This window comes from Ambystoma mexicanum, chromosome 9, assembly GCF_040938575.1.
Source record: "Ambystoma mexicanum isolate Mex_15411 chromosome 9, UKY_AmexF1_1, whole genome shotgun sequence".
Lineage (NCBI taxonomy): Eukaryota > Metazoa > Chordata > Amphibia > Caudata > Ambystomatidae > Ambystoma > Ambystoma mexicanum.
The window spans coordinates 151,273,123-151,294,234 of NC_090931.1; the positions used below are offsets into that span (position 1 = coordinate 151,273,123).

Genomic DNA, 21,112 nt, shown 5'->3' on the forward strand with positions numbered 1-21,112 from the left:
TTTGGTGGAGCTCAAAAACATGTGAAGGGTCGTTGGAAATTCTACTGGAAAAATGGCGGTCAGTAATGTTGCACTGTAGCAACGTACATCGATGGTCGACAAATGAGCATTTCCACAAATGTGAACATGGCCATTTGTCCACAGAGGAGGCACGGAAGAAGAAGTGGTTGATTCCTTCATCACCCACTCACAAGGCCATTGAAAAGATTGTATTTGATAAAACTATAACAAGAGATTTGAGGGGACTCACGGAATTCTGCCACACAGGAGATTTGGAGGTGTTCCACAATATGTGCCTAAAGTACAGGCCCAAAAGATTGCATTTTGGCATGGAAGGCATGAAAAATCGGACTCTTCTAGCGGTCTTGGCACATAACCATAATGTTGGCCGTCAACAAAGTAGGACGACCGGAACTTTAGGGACGCTTCGCTACAATAAGGCCTTCACTAAAAGAAGTAAACAATGGGTGATCAAACCAGTGTTTGAGGATATGCAATATGAGTTTATTGAGAGACTTATCGTAGATGTCCTCGATAGGCACATACATGGAGTGGTGAACGAACCTATGCAGGGGACAACTGCATTGCCACCCAACATTGCCTCTGTTCCATGTCCACCTAAAGCAGAGCTCATTGAGAAATACACATCACGGTTTAAATGATTGTAATTCGATTGTCTGTTCTCTCGAGTCTCCTCATGTTGCAGGCCCATTGCAATTAAACCAAACAGTAATATAAATCATTTTTACAAAAATTATAGAATGTTTCCGTATTACAAACACATGGCCGACCCATAGGGACAATAAAAAAAAAGGCACGCAGACAAGATGCCCTTACACTAACTGGAGCTAACTAGAAATGTGTGCTCGCTCAAAGTGAAGGTCAGCTGCTTTGATGTTTTGCTCGGGTGGCGGAAAGGCCCACGACCCAATATAAGGTTCTATTGTGATTTGACCTTGACAGGCCGGGACCATCCTGAAAGACTAAGAAAAGATAATGAATAAAATTTCAGAAACGAAACAATGAGCCACGTTCATTAGAAGAAGTAACGTCGGCAAAGAAGGAGTGGTGTTTCGGGTCTGCCCTACACAGAGACACAATGGAAAATGCAAATATAATGTAAGTAACTTTTGATGAGTTTATACCGCAATTTCATTACTATACAGTGGCTTTAAAGACGGGTTCAGTTGTACTTGTTCGTTCTATGTGGCATAGTGTTTTCTACCGCGCACTATCTGGAGGAGAACCATCTTCTTTTACTGAAGCACCTCAAAACCTTCCTCTTTGCTTCTGCTTTCTCTCTCCCTCTCCCCTGCTACAACTGGTCCACTGTCTGCGACCTCGGTCCTGGGCCCTTCCACTCTCCACCTGCACTGCCTCCCTGTCAACCCCTGCACTGGGGGACTGTCTCAGTATCCTACAGCCCCCCCTTCCCAGCACTTGTTCTGCACTTACCTTGCACTTGCCACCAGCTGGCCCTATTTATTTATTATTTTATGCTACTTACCTTGTACTCCACTCCCCCCCCTCCATGCCTCGCCACGCCTTTAAACACTTGTGTACACCCAGTAGCGCTGTCCTCGCTATGAAATGAATAATTTTAATAAGGATCTGATGGTGAGACTAATTTCATTTTTTATGTTTTTAGGTACATCATTCACTACTGTCTGTGTCACGAGTACCAGACACCGGCGGACGGCTTCTACAGCCGCCAGTTGCTTCTCCGCGTGAACAACGTTACCACCCTGACCATTTTATGGGACGATCGCCAAGTACAAGTATGCCCTTACGCGGTACTAACGGTTAGATGCAACATACCTACCGTTGTGGTGGCCTAGTGCCTCGTTGTTGGAACAGCCATGCGATTATCAGTGCGACAGAAGAGCTTATTTTTATCGTAAACCAACACCCTGTGTACTGCACACGAACATCGCTTCCCTCAAGACGAACTAATTTGGATCGAGAGCAAAGAAAAATGCAAATCGCTGAATATTCTCTAAACATTTGATGTCCAATAAACGTACTTTGCCAAATGTACAATCTTGCCGTTTGCTTTTAAACCACGGTTTCACATTCCGAATTGTGGTGCTGTATTGTGAGATGCTCTAAGACCCTGTGTACAGCAAAGGACCATCGCGTTCCTCAATACGAACTTTTTGGAACATGAGCAAATAAAAATGCAAATCGCTTAATATTCTCTAAACATTTGATGTCCAATAAACGTACTTTGCCAAATGTACAATCTTGCCGTTTGCTTTTAAACCACGGTTTCACATTCCGAATTGTGGTGCTGTATTGTGAGATGCTCTAAGACCCTGTGTACAGCAAAGGACCATCGCGTTCCTCAATACGAACTTTTTGGAACATGAGCAAATAAAAATGCAAATCGCTGAATATTCTCTAAACATTTGATGTCAAATAAATGTACTTTACCACATTTACAATCTTGCGGTTTGATTTCAAAGTACAGTTTCATATTCCGAATTGTGGTGCGCTGTATTGTGAGCTGATCTGTGTTGATTTCCGGGGTCTGTGTGGAGTCGCGTAGAAGACGCCTGGGCGCGTTTGCCTACGCAGCTCAGTCACGTCACGGATAGAGGCGGGGAATATGAATGTTTTGATAAAGTCTGTTTCAGGGGCGGGGGATTTGATTTAGTGCCGCAAAGGCAGGTGAGCCAGGTCGATGCGGCGGAATGATAGGATTATCACAAAATGGAGGCTGATTTCGAGTGCGATAATGGGCGAAAAGTCGGGTAAGGTCCATAGGAAAGTTTCCTACGATCTACCGATTTATGCTTACAAACACATGGCCGACCCGTAGGGACAATAAAAAAAAAGTCCCGGAACTATCCTTTAAGGGCCTGATTCACAGAGGCGTTTTATAATGGTGCAATCCCATAGGAAAAAGTTCTGTGAATCTGGCCCCAAGTATCCTAACTCCAGGACTACCATATTTGAGGACATGAGGCTTCCCACAATTCCTTTGTCGATATTTCGGCCAAGATATATTATGTGCATGTCGAGATTGTGGTCGGGAATGTCTTTGAGTTGAGATTATGGTTTGATGAGTGTGGTAAGATTATGGCTGCATGCCATTCTTTTGACCACAGCCTTCTCTGCCAATTTCTTAAGGCGAGTGTCTTCTGGTTCTTTCCACGTAGATAGCTGCTATCTGTGAAATGGCATAATGCATAATAGGTTACCCCGATACAGCGGCACAGGCCTGTGGCACATGACATGAAAAATAAAAAGATGAGGAATTTTGGGTACTTTTAAATCCAAAATGTGAAGCCCTTTTTCACTTTAACTTGATATTTGATGGTGCTACCAATCCCTGGCTAACCCGCGAGCGCAATATCCAACACTAGACCGTTCAAAACAGGAGACATTTTGGAAACAAAGGCTGTTTTGAACTGCTGGCCGGAACAGTTTAGTAAATTGTATCTTAAAGATTTTTTTTTCTTGCAAGCATTTTGTCGCATCAAAGTTTTGCGCCTGGGTTTAAAAAACAGAGCAAATCCAGTGTTCATCACGTATGCATGTTGAGTAATAAGGAATGGAGTAAAAAGCTTTTACTAGTGGGACATACCTAGTTGCCCATTTAGTTGGGAACTAACACCACCCGCTGCTACAGTGCTTAGAAGAGGGAGGAAACCTGCACGAAGCAATGTATAAAAAGTTAAGTTAAAGATTTTGCACATGGAAAACACTGATCAAAGTGGGTTTTCCTCCAGGAGATTTCGGAACAAAACTATTTTTTTTTTAAAGCTGCAGCCATAGTGCAGAAACATTTTGAATATTTTCTTGCTTTGGACAAAATGTAATGTTTTGGGAAAATGCTGTTCACCCCATTCCTTATAACAGAAGCAGAAAGGACAGAGCCCGAACACATGTCATTTTAAACACCCACCAACATCTTAATGACTTGCTCCAGTCTTCCTGTGTGTGCCCATCTCAGTGGGTACTGCACCCAGCCCGATCCTGCTGCTCCCAGACCCTGGGACTGGAATCTCTGCGGGCCCCTACTAGGCGGGCAGAGGAAGGGCACCAAGGAGAACGCACGCCCTTTCCCCAGCCCTAACAAAAACATCAACTTCTCACCATGTCCAGAACATGACCAGAGTCGGTCAAAACATGACCCAGAAAAAAAAACAAAGATTTAAAAAAATAGAAGACACAGAACCCCTGAACATCTGGGGGTGTCAAGGCCCCTCTGAGTTCGCAGTATGTGATGGTTGGCATTTTGTATCCATTCACGGTTTCTGTTCATCTCTTGTTTTTTTTTGGCATTTCATTTCTGATGTGGGCTGAAGTAGGAGAACCCCTTGAGGGTTCCTTATTCATAGCGCCTCGTGGAGCAGAAGATCAGTCCAGCTGCTGAAGGTGGTGTGCTACGGACTCCAGATCACCTTCGCCCCAGCTCCCCGTGGGCCCCAGTGCCACCTGGAGCAAGTGCAGCATCTGGACTACCCCTGGCAGAGGGTCTCCACATGGGACCATTGCTTTCTTATGTGTCCATGCCAGGTGGCAGAGACTTGCCAGAATTGAACTTTCCTCACCTGGCTGCAGACCATTGGCACATGACAGAAACGACATTGTGGGTACATTTGGCACGAGTTGTCTCTGCGTTGGCACTCTTCTGAAATGCCGCCCGCTGGGGATATGTGGCTACCCCTCTCCTCTGTTATATGGTAAAAGCTGTCAGGATGCCCTCTGAATTAAGATGGCAATTTGCCTGGCAGAGGGGGAGAGTGGGGTCCTCCAGTCGGGCAGCATCTCCGTGATTTGGAAGCGTGGTAACGCTTCAAGGTTTAAAATCAAAGCTGGACATTTTAAAAGTTTTTGTTGTATAAAAATGTGGATTTGTTCCCGCGCTCTCTCAAGAGTCTCAGGTCCTACTCGGGCCCACTGCAGTCTGTGGTCTTCTCCCAGTCCAAACTATCCTCGCTCTGTGCTGGTGAGGGCCGCGACCGCAGCCCTTGGAAGCGCCGGCATTCTGGGCAGACACGGATGTGAGTGCATCCCCGTGCCACCAGGGCGGCCTCCTGTGCTAGTCTCTGGGCCAGGGGGTCGGGCCCACTTCCCCCGCACAGCTTCCCATTGCTCAGGGTGGTTGTGGAGCGTGCGCGCCGCTCCTCTTGGAGGACGGGCCGCATTCTGACCACGCCCCCCCGCCTGCGACGAGGCTGGAAAGTGTCTTTGCACAGGATGATACTTTGTAGCTCAGTCGCCATCTCCTGACACACGGACACCTGAGGGGCAGAAGAAAAACAAGCATTTGTTAAATACTGTAAAAAAAGCCTTGGCAGAGTGATAACACCCAGACTATACCACAACACATCTATATTCTGCACTGCATGCTTAGGATAGCCCGAGCACATCTCAAGGCCCTTACTCACCCAGAGTTCACATCTACATATATATACTAGAGTAAGGGGTTTCATACTATTAACCAGGATTAATCATCTTCCTCTCCTGGCGATTAGTGGAATAATTGATCAAATACCTCTCTCTGAATGGTTTTGCCGGTTATGTCAAAACAAAGAAATTACAGAGACAGGAAAACACGTATTAACGAGCTGCCCAAATATGACTAAGACCTATAATACACATCATGGCAGATATGGACTCTATTACTGGGTCACCTTTCTGGCTACGTAGTATTAACTCTGTGAACATCAAGGTCTATATAGCGATGTATAATGTCTGGCTGGTGGGAGAGAGCCTGCTAGGAATATCCATTTAACCTAAGCTGAAAAAGCCGGCACTAGATATGTTCTACGTATGATTATGTATGGCCGTCACCTGGTTGTGTTTAGCTGCACACTGCCCTGTGTCTTGGTGTACAGCCATTTTAGGGTCAGGCGAGTCAGAGAGTGGGTGATGTCATTGTCACCGTGGCAAGTGCTACCTTGTAGTACTCCCAGTGGGAGGACAAGAAGCTCTGCTTCCCAGCCAGCAGCATCATTGTGCTGCTAGTCATTCGTGTGTTGGCCGACTTTGATTATGTAAATTCTATGTAAATTCTTTTCTGTAAATTGTCTTCTACTATTTTTCCTTTTTAAGCTTCCATTCTTTATTTTCCCTTTCTTTGGATAAATGTTTCTGAAGAGTAGTTTTTTTTAATGAATATAGATATTTTAGTATTATTTGTATAGTTAATCTTATATGACTCTAAATGTGAAGTTTTATATGATTATTAACTTGAGTTTGATTTTTTCATATTACATGTGAAGTTTATTTATAAACTGTAACAAATTAATAAAAAAAAGTATATATATTTTAATATACAGCCATCTCTACCAATCGAACACCTGCTTGCACACCTTCTCAGACTCTGGTTCATTGTTTACTTTTATGCATCCCTCTCTTATTTATTACACCACTCTCCAGTCAATACATCCCCAGGAGACTAAGGTCCTGCTGTCCCCAGGGGGGATTTAATGCACCTTAACTCGGACAAGGTTTACGCACTTTGAGACTACTACGGTGGTGAGCTGGCGCAGTACATAAAAACCATAATAATAAGAATAATAATAATAATAATATGGGCACTCCCGAGAGTATGAAAGGCAACAATACTCCTTTGCCACCTGAATACGTGAAAATATCCAAGCTAAAAAAATAAAGTAGTGTATACACACATCTGAAAGAAATGCGTTTACTGATACGTGTTTGTTATCTGTTCAGACGGTATCACTTTGTTTTGCCAAAGTATATTACAACGTACTATTTTACTTCAACACAATTACTTTGATGGGGGGAATACATATGTAGTTGTAGGGTGAGAGGTATAGATGAGGTTACGGGCCTCGGGGTCGGTGGTAGTGTTGGGGTAAGTATGTTTTGGGGAAACCCCCAATAAAAAAGAAATCAAAGTATAATGGGGAAGTAATTCAAAGTAATTTTGTCAAAGTAAATTACTACCTTGTAATTTACTTCAGGTCCATAAGAGAAGAGGTCTGAAATGAACCAAATAACTATTCTATGTTCTCTGTGTGACCCACTCCAATCTCAACCCTGTTTCTTTAAATTAAGGTTGGGTACTCAAGACAAAGGATTAGTTGGGCATTTACCAGCTAACTGATGATTTAGACAGATAAGCATTCTGAGAGGTTCAACACAGCAGTGGATTGGACAAACAGAAGAGTTGGATGATTCTGTTTGGGTGACTTGAGTCCGCGGGCCCATAGAAAGTAGAGTTGCCTCTTTCTGGATAGCTAGGTCAGAAGGTCTTTGTTCTAAGAACATTGCTGTTACAATATTGTGTTGGCTCCCTTGCAGCTGTGTAATGAAGATGGTTGATACATTGGAGGTTGATCTAAAACCTGGTTGTGTTTAGCTGCCCTGCCCTGTGTCTTGGTGTACAGCCCTTTTAAGGTCAGGCAAGTCAGAGAGTTGGTGATGTCACCATGGCAAGTGCTACCTTGTAGTTCTCCCGGTGGGAGGACAAGCAGCTCCGCTTCTCAGCCAGCAGCATCAGTGTGCTGCTAGTCATTCGCGTTTTGACTGCCTTTGATTATCATTGTGGCGATAAGAGTTGCTGTGCACACCTGTTCTCCAACACCGCCAGTGGTGGTAGACTACAAGTATCTCCTTTGAACCCAACACTGCCCCGCACGTACTGCCTGTTCAATGTTATTCCCTGAGCAGGCATTTATGCGGTGACCCGGACAAAGGCACCCATAGTTACAGGCACTTGTGAAAACTAGTTGGTCTTCTGTCGAAATAAGCTTGCACCTAGAAACGCATAGGCATAGTGATTACCATCAAAAATCAAATGATACAATAGGTTATTTATAACACGCTTAATACCCAGAGGCTTCTAAGCATTGGTCTGTGTCATTTTGCTTCCAAGGCGAGCACGTTGCCGCTGAGCTATCCTCCCGAGACTGTGTACAAATGTGTACAAACAGCTCAATATTGCTGTACTACCAAATGCGAGGTGATGGATTCTCTGATTCCACAATGGTGCTGCACAATAATGTACATTTGAGCACATAGTAGGTAGTTTATTAAATGTTTCTATTTTTGTATGTAAAAAAGGTATTTTATTTTTTAATGAATACTTGTCTATCTTTATTTTGTACACCACAAAAGATCTATGCAACAGTTGACATTGTATATTGATTTGTATTGTGACTGTGGATCATTCGAATCTATGAATTATATTCATTTGAATTTAGTTTTCTATGGAGTATCTTTTCAGAATATATATGATATGATATAATGAGTAATGTATAACGCGCCAGTACACAAGTGTTTCTAGGCGCGACAAGACGAGGTAGGGAGGTAGGGAGACAGGGGGAGGACTACCAAACGATCTTACTAGGCCTTGTGTCATTCAGATCATGCAAGTCCAAGGGGGGAGGGAGAGGAAAAGTGCCAGGGGGAGGGAAAGGGGGAAGTGCGGTCATTGCACAATGCTCCGAGTAAGTGCAGCCCGGGGCCGGCTTAAGGGTAGTGCAAGGAGGCAGGGGACTGTAGGGTTACAGGTATAGCCTCTCAGTGCGCAGAGAAGCATGGAGCCTGTGAGGTTCTGATGGTATCCAGGCAACCAGTCAGCGCAGCAGACAGGTGGGTCAGCAGAATAGAGAAAGAGAGAAAGCAGAAGCGCAAAGGAAGAATTTGAGCTGCTTCCAGAACCTTAGGTGGTTCTGATCGAGTTTGAGAGGGGCAGAGTGGCCAGTCCAGAGGGAGGCCCCTGCGGAGGAGAGAGATCTACCTCTCACCCTCTGCCTGGAGAAGCGTCTGACCATAAGAGAGTTGGAGGAAGCCGACTGAAGGGCTCGAGACCGAAAGTATTTAGGAAGAGAGAGTTGGATGTAGTGCGGTCCATGGCCCCAGAAAGCCTTGTGGGGCTTTCACTAACCCTGATTCTTGGGTATGCATTGGTGATTTTGTATCCGTTCATAATTGGGCAGGTTTGGGCATGGATAAAAATAACATCTGGCAAGCTACCCTGTTTTTTTGCAGGTGAAACCCTGTGGCCGAAACATGTCTGGGAATGCTTGTGGTCTCGTGCAGAAGGGATGTGACCTAGCAGTTTGGGCTGGACTGCCCCCTTTGGGGATAGGATCAAGCCTTATTTGCATGTGGTCTTTCCCTTTTCTGTGATGGCTTGGCAGGTGAAGAACAATGGTATGGAGGGTTGCCTAGAGCAATTGCCAGAGGTTTAAGATTAATTCTAAACCATCCAGCCATCACCTCTTGGTTTTGTTTTGAAACAATAACAGGAGGCACTTCCCTGTGCCTGGTGCTGGGAACCACTTGCAACTGTAAAGGTTACAGTGTACAGATTGTCAGGTGTAAGGGTGTGTGTATGTTTACTTTGAACCAATTGTATGTGTACAGTCCTTCATGCATAATCTCACACGTGTGGGTGTGCTCTCACATCTTTGTGCATGAACCTCCACATGCAGGGTCGCAAACATGCATCTGAACTTCCTTGGTTCTTTTGAGATGTTTGGTCAGGTATTGATTGTGGAGGAACTCATTTTCATCCCTCCCACTGCAGGCCTACCACATGTGAGAAGCCTGAGGGTATCCTCACTCCTACTCCCCTGGATCCTCTTCTCAGGTGGCTAGGGAAAGGCCATCGCTTTTGGATCCTGACCCTGGGGGTGGAGAAGTGAGGGAGGATCCCCTGGGTGTAGGGCTCTTGGGGATTGGGAGTGGGGTGCCCACAGGCAGGACATGGTATCCCCTTTCCTTATTGAAGATCAACCTAACCCTCCCCTTTCCTTTATAGGCTATTGTAAAACCTCTCCCCTCTTATCCCCACTTTTTACCTCTGACAGTACTGGGACGAGGAAGCGGCGACTAGGAGCGATGAACACTAAAACCTCATTTTAACACTCTAGTACTGGGACGAAGAAGAGGCCTGGTGAGTGCTTTCAAGGTAAGGCATGTTCCTTTAATGATAGTCAGGCAAGTCTAACTGAGAGTCCACACCTGCAACCTGTCAAGTGGTTGCAGGTGTGTAAAGAGATACCAAGGAAGCAGCAAGGAGAGCAACAGGGAGGCCTGTGTGAGAGAGACCAGCAGGAGATCTGCCTTGTGAGGAGGCAGCCTGGTGGGACCTGAGAGGAAGCCAGGACACTGGCAGAAGTCCCAGAGGACCTGTGGAGCCCAGTGCGAGATGGGCCATTAAGCCGCCAGAGGTGTGGGAGCCTTCTTCTTTGAGAGAGAGCAGCCGGAGCTCCAAGCGAAGAAGAAAGAAGAAAGGACGCCGAAAGGACGCCGTCTGTGTCCGTGATGAGGTAACAGAGGAGCAGGCGTGTGGGGGACAGCATCCGGAGTGCGTGTGGTGCTCGCAGAGGCCAGCCCGTCAACCTGAGAGGCAGAGAGGAAGAAGCAAAGCCACTGGAGAGGAGCGCTGAGGACCGGTGAGTGTCGGGGGAAGTCACTCAACACAGGGGCGCTTCTAGAGGGCTACATACAAGCAATTAAGTACCGTATAAGCTAATTAAACACTGAACTGAATAAACGTTGAAACAAAGCTGAATTACATATATTGAACACTGACCTGAATGAAAACTTGAAAGCAAGCTAAAGTAAGCTTATTGAATATGGAACTGAGTACAATGTTATGGAAAAAGCTAATAGCAGTTGAAAGCAAAAAGGGAAAGTGCCAATTCTGAAAGCAATATATGGAAAAGAGCGCAAGTATGAACATATGCAACAGAATTGTGGGGCATGAAAAAAGACCACCACAAAATAAATGTTATGAATGGATACAGTGCGGCAAGGCCAGAGACTGGCAAGAAGTGTGTAACGCATTATGGCAATGCCAAGAGACTAACTATGAGTACACAGGAGAGTGTGAAACGGCACACAGGGCCAAGAGGCCGACAAGCAGAAGCTACGTGAATGAGAATCTGTACAAAGGGATAAGTACAGAAGAACCTGTGGATGTTGGAGATACTACGGTTCCTGGTTGCGTGACCTGTGGTGGGTGGACGATCTGGTCTGATAACTGTGCCTAGACCAGTGAGCCCTAAATTGTGGAAGTTAAAGACATTGTGAACCAAGCCAAGAAGAAGCACTGTAAGTGAACTGGTCAGACAAACCAAGAAGAGGCTCAAGTGGATCTAGATGTGTGTTGAACATTGAAAGACTGAAACAGATATCAGTTGCTACGTTGAAATCTTGGGGAAGGGAACCCTGAGATTTGAGGAAATGCAAATGCTGTCTTGAGGATGGCGTCTTAAGACCCTTTTTCTTTTGAACTGTGTTGCCTGGAATTTGGGGAAAGGAGCCCCGGGGATTGTGTTGAACTGTATTGCCTTGAACTTGTGGAGGGGAACCACAAGGATTTGTGGAACTTTCTTGAACTGGGGAAGAGGAGCTGAAAAGGACACTAAGATCTGGAAAAAGCACAGAACTTTGTGTTGATCACCATTTTTTTTATTATCAACATCCCTACACATTATTTAGCGTTAGCTGTGAGGGCAAGGATAGGTTTTGGACACAGACAGACTTTTAAGTTGAACTCTTTGACTCACACTTTTCTTAGTTTCATTCAGGTCAGAAAATCCCACCTTGGCATCGGGCAAGTTAGACCTTCTACCATCCTGACATTTGATTTAATAAACCATTTTGTTTTGAACTTTAAATCTGTTGTCGGTGTCTTGTTTCATGATACCGTAACACGCAATACAGCTCTTCTGTTGACATAATACATTCCTTCACATGGTACATAAAGGGTTCTATGTTGTTACATCGCCTGTTATTTTTTCGTTGAGTTGTTTGCTTAATTGTTTTTAAACTCATTGATTTGTTTTTTTTTATTGGGGGTGGGGGTGTCCTGTGATGAATCAATCTCCGGTGTACGAGTGGTCCAGGGGTGAATATTGGTTTCTAAACCATCAATCAGCCCCACACCTCTAATACACCAGAAGGGAACCGAACAGATTGGAAAAACAAGCAAATTATAAACCTCCTTGTTGAATTTTGGTAATGTGGACAGAATGGCAGGCTTATCTCCAAAGGGCTTTGGCTCATTGGTTAGTTGCAACACAGCAAACACCCAATGATGAAACACACACACACACACACACGCACACACACACACACACACTTTCAGATGCACACACTTCTTTAATTAGTCAATTCCTGACTATCAAAGTGAGGTGTGACTGAGGATTTCATTTCACAAGAGGTTGATGGGGGGAAAGAAGTCAAAGACTTTCAATTTGTCTGTTAATTAGGGAAAATCCCAGGCACATATACCACCTGTTTTGTTGTTGATAGATCAATGCCCCCCTTCATAGCACTACTACCAAATCCCAGGAGCTGAAAATCTCAAAACCTCCCAATAGCGATCCATGTACAATATAACACGGTGACAGGCTTTTTGGGCATGGTTTACCTCACTCTCCTCCGCGTGCCGAACAGTCCAGAGGAACTCCAGCATAGCCATGAAAATGGCCACAATCAGACCACAGATCAAGACCACAAAGATCCCTCCAATGTTCTCCATCCCCAGTCCTAGAGAAATGAGAGACAAATGCAGGTTACTCAAGAGGATTCCATGTTGGGAAAATTAAGCAAGTGCAGTGAGGGCTTATTACCGCATCTCACGTGACCCTTTCAGATACAGTTGCACCCGACAATATCAAATCAATATTGGTAAAATCACTACCTCTTTACCCTCAATGCTCTATCACCACCTCCAGTACCCATTCTATCATCTATCCTTAATCATCATTCCCTCCACTGTTCCTCTACTCTAACAGCTAAACCACTGGCTACCCTGCAAGGTTTATGGCTGTATCGATAGTACCAACTATACTTAAAGGGCTCACCAAACACCTTCTCCATAAACGCATTAAAGTTTGGTTACTGCTCAATTGTTAATCATATCCATTCCTCAATCTTCCTTGAATGACCCATCACCAGCTACTCTGCACATTGTCTACTCACCAACTAAACTCTCTAAACATAAACATCCAGTGTGTTTATATAGCTCTTAATCCTGTCAGTCCATTCCTAAACGCTCGCAATTTTGGGAGATAAGAGAAATTAAGCAAAGGGAGAAAGTGACTTGACTAGGGTTACCCAGTTAGCTAAAACCGGTTTATGGTCATTTCATCTAAAACCATTGCATCTAATGCCATTCCCTCGAAATGTTTCCATCTAATAAACTGTCATCTAATGCATTTTTTTTTCTTTTTTTTCTGTCTTTTTTTTGGGGAGGTGTCCCCGCCAAACCCCCGTTTTTTACCCTTTAAAATACACCTGAACAAAAATAAACCCTTTACCCCCAAAAACATGCATTAGACGAACATTTTTTAGATAGAAGAATTGACTAGATACCGCTAAAACCCATATTAAAATGAATTTCCCCTGACTCCTTAGCCATAACCCGGTCTTTAGGCTTCACCTCCTCCTAGCGCCAAGCACTGACTAGCTGCACATTTGTCCAACTCATCCGTATTATGAAGCAGACCCCCTGTATATGAAGCACATTGCTGTTCAATTGATAGAGTGTACTTAATAGACCACGGGCATATTTGATTTCTTTCCCCCATCTTAAAAACACAGATGCTTTACTTTGTCCCCTGGCTCAGTCTGATTAGAGTTCTATGGCAACATAGTGTTATAGGTGGTAAGTCATTTGTACAAAAAGTTGGTTTACACAGAAACGCATTAACGGTAAAATAAGCTATTTCACCTTTTGTACCTACACCCATAACATACCTTGCTAAATATGATATCCTGGAAAAACACTTTCGGTTCTGCAAACGATCATGGCTAGCAACGATGCACAGTCAAGCAGACACAATGCTATTCTTCACTCAAGACAGACGTGTGCACGATCATGTTAAGCGGTGCGTGGTATTGGGTTTTGCCAGCATCCACTGCAGTTGTTTGCAGGGTTTGGCGGCCTGGAACTGAGAAGTCCCTGACATTGACTCCAAAAGCCAGTGTCTGCAACAGATGCCACTGGCCATGCACAGGATGCATGTATGAATGCTGTGCCCGTTGCAGCCATACTCTACACCGGGGCTCTGCAACCAGTGGCTCTCCAGATGTCATTGACTAGGCTCGCAAGGGCTGATAGGACTTGTGGCTATATACTGGCTGGAGACCTGTGCATACATGTCACAGGATTCCTGATACTCTGGCGATGGAAGGGATGCTACTTGAAGTCACACTTCTCATTCAGCTTCCAACCATGTGGCCGGATTCAATGTTCCGTGTCTATTGTGTCAATCTTTCTGCTTAAATGATGTCGAAACCAGAAGCCTGTACACAGCGTGATTGCCAGACACATTCCCCAAAAAGGAAAATACAGGGGAGAAAACCTTTTCCAGCAATTCTCTGGGGAGATGGAACAGTATTCTGCCTGACATCAGACTGCCCACTCCCTCCTGCGATACAGAAAATGCTGAAGAACCATCTCGCCAAAGTACCTCCCATTGATACCTCCCATTGACCGATAATCTGCGAAAGCCCCCAACCCACACTGCATGTGCCTGCCCCTCTTTAACCCGTATCCCCTGCCTGCAACCCTCTGTCTTTGTAGCCTTGAAAATGCTACCCTCAGATGTTCATCTACTGTGGCTGCGTTCATGTTATTTCATCATCCTAATGTATTCCCTTGCTGTACTGCACTCAGTTGCTGATCGTCTAGTTGTGTGCTATATGAAAGCCAATACATACACAGGGTTTCCAGGAACGAAGACCTGCACTCAAGTACCCGCCATGCATTGCGTGGCCCTCTTTCTTCAGTGTCCTGAATTTCAAATATTCCAGTAATGGCCTAAACAGGTGTCAATAGTGACACGGTGTGTTCTGTGCCCCAATACAGAGGGGTGTTCATCCTGGTGCCTACTGTGCCCCCAGTGCAGATGATGGGTGTTCATCAGGATGTCTGCTGTGACCCCAGTGCAGATGATGGCTGTTCATCCTGGTGCCTACTGTGCCCCCAGTGCAGATGATGGCTGTTCATCCTGGTGCCTGCTGTGCCCCCAGTGCAGATGATGGGTGTTCATCAGGGGGCCTGCTGTGGCACCAGTGCAGATGACGGGTGTTCATCAGGGTGCCTGCTGTGCAGATGATGGGTGTTCATCAGGGTGCCTACTGTGCCCCCAGTGCAGATGATGGGTGTTCATCAGGGTGCCTGCTGTGCCCCCAGTGCAGATGATGGGTGTTCATCAGGCTGCCTACTGTGCAGATGATGGGTGTTCATCAGGGTGCCTACTGTGCAGATGATGGGTGTTCATCAGGGTGCCTACTGTGCCCCCAGTGCAGATGATGGGTGTTCATCAGGGTGTCTGCTGTGTCAGCATTGCAGATGATGGCTGTTCATCAGGGTGCCTGCTGTGTCAGCATGACTGTTCATCAGGGTGCCTGCTGTGCCCCAGTGCAGATGATGGGTGTTCATGCTGGTGCCTGCTGTGCCCCCAGTGCAGATTGTGGATGTTCATCAGGGTGCCTGCTGTGGCACTAGTGCAGATGATGGGTGTTCATCAGGGTGCCTGCTGTGGCACCAGTGCAGATGATGGGTGTTCATCAGGGTGCCTGCTGTGGCACCAGTGCAGATGATGGGTGTTCATCAGGGTGCCTGCTGTGGCACCAGTGCAAATGACGGGTGTTCATCAGGGTGCCTGCTGTGGCACCAGTGCAGGTGATGGGTGTTCATCAGGGTGACTGCTGTGCCCCCAGAGCAGATGATGGGTGTTCATCAGGGTGCCTGCTGTGGCATCAGTGCAGATGATGGGTGTTCATCAGGGTGCCTACTGTGCCCCCAGTGCAGATGACGGGTGTTCATCAGGGTGCCTGCTGTGGCATCAGTGCAGATGATGGGTGTTCATCAGGGTGCCTACTGTGCAGGTGATGGGTGTTCATCAGGGTGCCTACTGTGCCCCCAGTGCAGATGATGGGTGTTCATCAGGCTGCCTACTGTGCAGATGATGGGTGTTCATCAGGGTGCCTACTGTGCCCCCAGTGCAGATGATGGGTGTTCATCAGGCTGCCTACTGTGCAGATGATGGGTGTTCATCAGGGTGCCTACTGTGCAGATGATGGGTGTTCATCAGGGTGCCTACTGTGCCCCCAGTGCAGATGATGGGTGTTCATCAGGGTGTCTGCTGTGTCAGCATTGCAGATGATGGGTGTTCATCAGGGTGCCTACTGTGCAGGTGATGGGTGTTCATCAGGGTGCCTACTGTGCCCCCAGTGCAGATGATGGGTGTTCATCAGGCTGCCTACTGTGCAGATGATGGGTGTTCATCAGGGTGCCTACTGTGCAGATGATGGGTGTTCATCAGGGTGCCTACTGTGCCCCCAGTGCAGATGATGGGTGTTCATCAGGGTGTCTGCTGTGTCAGCATTGCAGATGATGGCTGTTCATCAGGGTGCCTGCTGTGTCAGCATGGCTGTTCATCAGGGTGCCTGCTGTGCCCCCAGTGCAGATGATGGGTGTTCATGCTGGTGCCTGCTGTGCCCCCAGTGCAGATTGTGGATGTTCATCAGGGTGCCTGCTGTGGCACTAGTGCAGATGATGGGTGTTCATCAGGGTGCCTGCTGTGGCACCAGTGCAGATGATGGGTGTTCATCAGGGTGCCTGCTGTGGCACCAGTGCAGATGATGGGTGTTCATCAGGGTGCCTGCTGTGGCACCAGTGCAAATGACGGGTGTTCATCAGGGTGCCTGCTGTGGCACCAGTGCAGGTGATGGGTGTTCATCAGGGTGACTGCTGTGCCCCCAGAGCAGATGATGGGTGTTCATCAGGGTGCCTGCTGTGGCATCAGTGCAGATGATGGGTGTTCATCAGGGTGCCTACTGTGCCCCCAGTGCAGATGACGGGTGTTCATCAGGGTGCCTGCTGTGGCATCAGTGCAGATGATGGGTGTTCATCAGGGTGCCTACTGTGCAGGTGATGGGTGTTCATCAGGGTGCCTACTGTGCAGGTGATGGGTGTTCATCAGGGTGCCTGCTGTGGCATCAGTGCAGATGATGGGTGCTCATCAGGGTGCCTACTGTGCCCCCAGTGCAGATGACGGGTGTTCATCAGGGTGCCTGCTGTGGCATCAGTGCAGATGATGGGTGTTCATCAGGGTGCCTGCTGTGGCACCAGTGCAGATAACGGGTGTTCATCAGGGTGCCTACTGTGCAGGTGATGGGTGTTCATCAGGGTGCCTACTGTGGCACCAGTGCAGATGATGGGTGTTCATCAGGGTGCCTGCTGTGCAGGTGATGGGTGTTCATCAGGGTGCCTACTGTGGCACCAGTGCAGATGATGGGTGTTCATCAGGGTGCCTGCTGTGGCATCAGTGCAGATGATGGGTGTTCATCAGGGTGCCTGCTGTGCAGGTGATGGGTGTTCATCAGGGTGCCTACTGTGGCACCAGTGCAGATGATGGGTGTTCATCAGGGTGACTGCTGTGCCCCCAGTGCAGATGGGTGTTTATCAGGGTGCCTACTGTGACCCCAGAGCAGATGATGGGTGTTCATCAGGGTGCCTACTGTGGCACCAGTGCATATGATGGGTATACATCAGGGTGCCTACTGTGCCCTCAGTGCAGATGGGTGTTCATGAAAGAAGGAGTTGAACACCTCTGTTCTCTCCCGTTATGGCACATTGCAGCACCCCCCGCCCCCCAACCATTGCCGGCCCGGCTCGTTTCTTGGGTCGTGGTATTCTCCTGCTGTGTTAACCAGTGGCCCTTATGCTTCCAGCCACAGTTCCTTTTTCCGCCAGCCTGTCATGACTCATGGAGAGGTTTGCTGCTTCTCTGTTAGTTGAACGTTTTCCTGCGCGCTTAGGGTCTACCTTGCCCTTTGTTGCGTTGTCCTTCTGTATTTCCGACTCATATTGCATGATAGCACATGGACTGCTGTCCGAGCAGCTGACACCACCAACCTCTCCAGGCCATGCCCCTACTGCTGGCTGCAGCACCTTCAGTCCAGCTTCTCTGTAGGAGCCCCCTCTCTTCTGCCACCCCCAAAAAGTGTGTTGCCGTGTTAGGTCCATCCACAAATACAAACACTTCAAGACTTGACACCTAGGCAGCATACTATACAAGTCCCATAGATTGTCCTGGGAGGGTAGCTCAGCGGCAACGTGCTCGCCATGGAAACAGACGACACAAGCAACACAGGTTCAATTCCCCGGGTCTGCGCTTAGAAAGCTCCGGATATTAAGCGCTTTCTAAGTGCGCAACTAAGAGACATAGGGCCTCATTACGAGTAGCGTGGTAAAAACGCGGTCAATACCGGCATGGAGGAACGAGCGGGTCCGTGCTCGTATGACGCTGCTAATAGCAGGTGTTTACGAGTGCGTGAGCACACACGAATCCCCATGCCGGTAATGGCCATACCGGCATGCCGCTAAAGGCCCGCCAACCCCCCGATAGTGCCATCACGGGACCTGCCGATACCGCCACTGCCTAGGAGGAACCCCTAAATACAGACCCGGTAATACCAGCATGCTAATACCGGACCCAGAAATAACGCATCACGTCGGAACGGGAAATGGGCCGGGGGCCATCTTTAAAAACACAATCCATTGCAATCCTCCCAAACCACCAGTTGTTTCCAGGAGAGCTCTGTGGCAATACTTCGATAACGTCTAAGGCAACCCGGAAGACCACCCCCGGCTGTGGAAAGAGCGCTTTTCCGATGCTGAATTAAATATGCTAGTAGACACCCTTGCCGCACATGCAGATGTCATCAAATCCCAGAACCTGAAGCGTGAGGTGCAGCAGCAGAAGAAGGACATCTGGCAGGAGGTAGCCCGCAAGGTGTCCGCTGTGGGAACCACCCCACGTAGTGTCAAGGATTGCAGTAAGAGGTGGGACGACCTCCGCCTTAGGGTGCGTAACATCATTGCAAGCAACAGGAGGGAGGCCATGGTCACAGGCAGGGGTCCCCACTCTCCTGCCAAAATGACCACCTGGGAGGAGACCGCAAGCACCTTCATAAATCCAGAGTCCATCAAGGGATTTGGGGAGATGGAGACAGGTGCGGCACCATCACCAGAAGGAGGTGAGTGACCCTGCAGATCCCTGTAGGGGAAACCATGACAAGTGCTGTGGAAGAGAGTCTAGGCAAGGCAATGCATGTCCCAACACCCACATGAACATATCCAAGTCCAGATGGCGGGCCAAACCCTGCCAGACAGAAATGCACGCTGAGTGCCAATCCCATAACCAATACACAGCCAACACACATGGACCGTGCCCATGTAATACATCAAACAAACCCCAATTCAACGGCATGTCATCTGCCATGCAGCAAATGGCAAAATGCCCCCTCAGATTACCCTGTGTGACACACCTGTAAGACATGACTGTATGATTAAATGAATAATGAACAACACCATAGTATGCTTCTGGCATGTAACACCATCGCTGATGCCCTGCATCTCTTCTACCCCCCAGGCACTGATGGAGAAGATGCCAGCCAAGACACCACCGAGAGGGCATCCACGTCCCGCCCAAAGAAAAGGGCTGCTGCCACGACCAGCTCCGGGGCAGCCACGCAGCCCACACCCACAGCCAGTGTGCCTGACACAGTCGAGTCCCTGCTGCCCACACCCACACCAGTGGAAGGGGAGTCCCTAAAAGCACTGGCCACCACTGAAGATGACTTGGAGGAGAATGTGGACCAGGAGGGAGTCACGGAAGTGACATGTCCACCCACCCCAATCCCCGTGTCCACCCCCCACCCCAAACTCAGCCCTCACCCACCTACAGCAGTGCTGATCCCTGCCTGCATGATTCGGACCTGAGCCCCTTCATGGAGGACAGCACTGACAATGCAGGCCCCGTGAGTGCACCCCCCACCATTCCTGCTCCCACCAACACCCTCGAGTCACGTCTGGCGAGGGTGGAGGCCCGACAGGGGTCGATGTTGGAGCTCCTGCGGCAATACATAGCAGATGGCGAGCACACCAGGCGGGAAATAGCCACTGCCATAGCGGGGACCATTGCCGCTATTACAGCCAACACAGCCGCAGTGAATGCGTCGGCAGTGCTGATGAGGGACTGTCTGGGGGCAATAACACAGGTACTAACATCCATCCTGCTACACATGCAGCGGCCACGACTTGCAGCAGGCGTGGAAATTGCCACCGACTCCTCATCAGCCACCACACCTGCTTCCTCAGTCCCCACCAGCCCTGTGCGTCCTACCAGAAGGAGTGCAAGGCACACCGAAATGCTGCTCCCGGACAGCAAAAAGTCCTGCAAGTAGTGTGGGCGGACAATCGGAGTGGGACACATGGTGTTGGGGGTGACTGGGAGCATTTGGGGGAGTTTATTGGGGGGGTTGAGTTAACTGGGGGTTTGGGAGTTCACAGGGGGTTAGGGAGGTGGGGGTTGTCACATATTAGCTGTTTGAACCAATACACCCATTGTGAGAAAAAACATTCAATGCCTGGACATTGTTCATTTTGTGTATATCCATTTAATGTATGACAGTGTTCAGTGCCCAACTCCCAACATTCCCTGTGAGCATGTCCACATGGACCAGTGTGTCACTGACACATGCCTATCATAGTCCCTGTGGTTCAGATGTATTTGTGAATCAGTGATTGGCGTACAGCATGGCCATCCTGTGCATCACGTACTGGCAGGGGTGCTGCTTCACCTCCGTCTCCATCCTCATCATCCTCACCCGGGTCATGCATGTCAATGTCAGGTGGCAGTGGTACATTTCTCCAGACGCACATGTTGTGCAGCATGACATAGGCCATGGTGATCTTTGCCACCTTCTCAGGCCTATAAAGGAGTGCTCCACCAGACCTGCTTAGGTAGCGGAAACGCGCCTTCAACAGGCCAAAGGTCTGCTCAATCACAACCCGGGTACGGGTGTGAACCCGATTGTGCTATTCATGGCTGTTCTGCGGGTTCTGCACAGGGGTAAGTAGCCACGGCCTCAAGGAATAGCCTCCATCACCTGCAAGCAAATACAAATAGGTGTGTGTCACTCTGAGCTGCCACCTTCAGGAAGCACAGTCAATGCCGCAGCTATTTGGTGTGGACATGGACATGTCTATGTACGTATGCACGAATGCCATCTAGATGCATACTATACTGCTATGAACTGTGGTAGCCTGGATGGTGGTCAATAGATGATTCAGGGTGAGATGATGCAT

The 21,112-nt window shown here is 47.9% G+C and overlaps 1 protein-coding gene across 2 annotated transcripts in view; it reads right to left on the reverse strand.

Moving 5' to 3' along the window:
- Positions 1-2,814: 2,814 nt before the first annotated feature.
- Positions 2,815-21,112, reverse strand: part of GRIK4 (glutamate ionotropic receptor kainate type subunit 4) — a 2,031,531-nt gene continuing 2,013,233 nt past the window's right edge. For both annotated transcript variants that reach the window (XM_069614332.1, XM_069614333.1), the window contains exons 19-20: positions 12,374-12,492; positions 2,815-5,252 (exon numbers count right to left, since the gene is read on the reverse strand). In XM_069614332.1, coding sequence (XP_069470433.1) covers positions 4,896-5,252; positions 12,374-12,492 — 476 coding nt within the window. In that variant the 3' untranslated portion in view covers positions 2,815-4,895. The remainder of the gene's footprint in view (positions 5,253-12,373; positions 12,493-21,112) is intronic.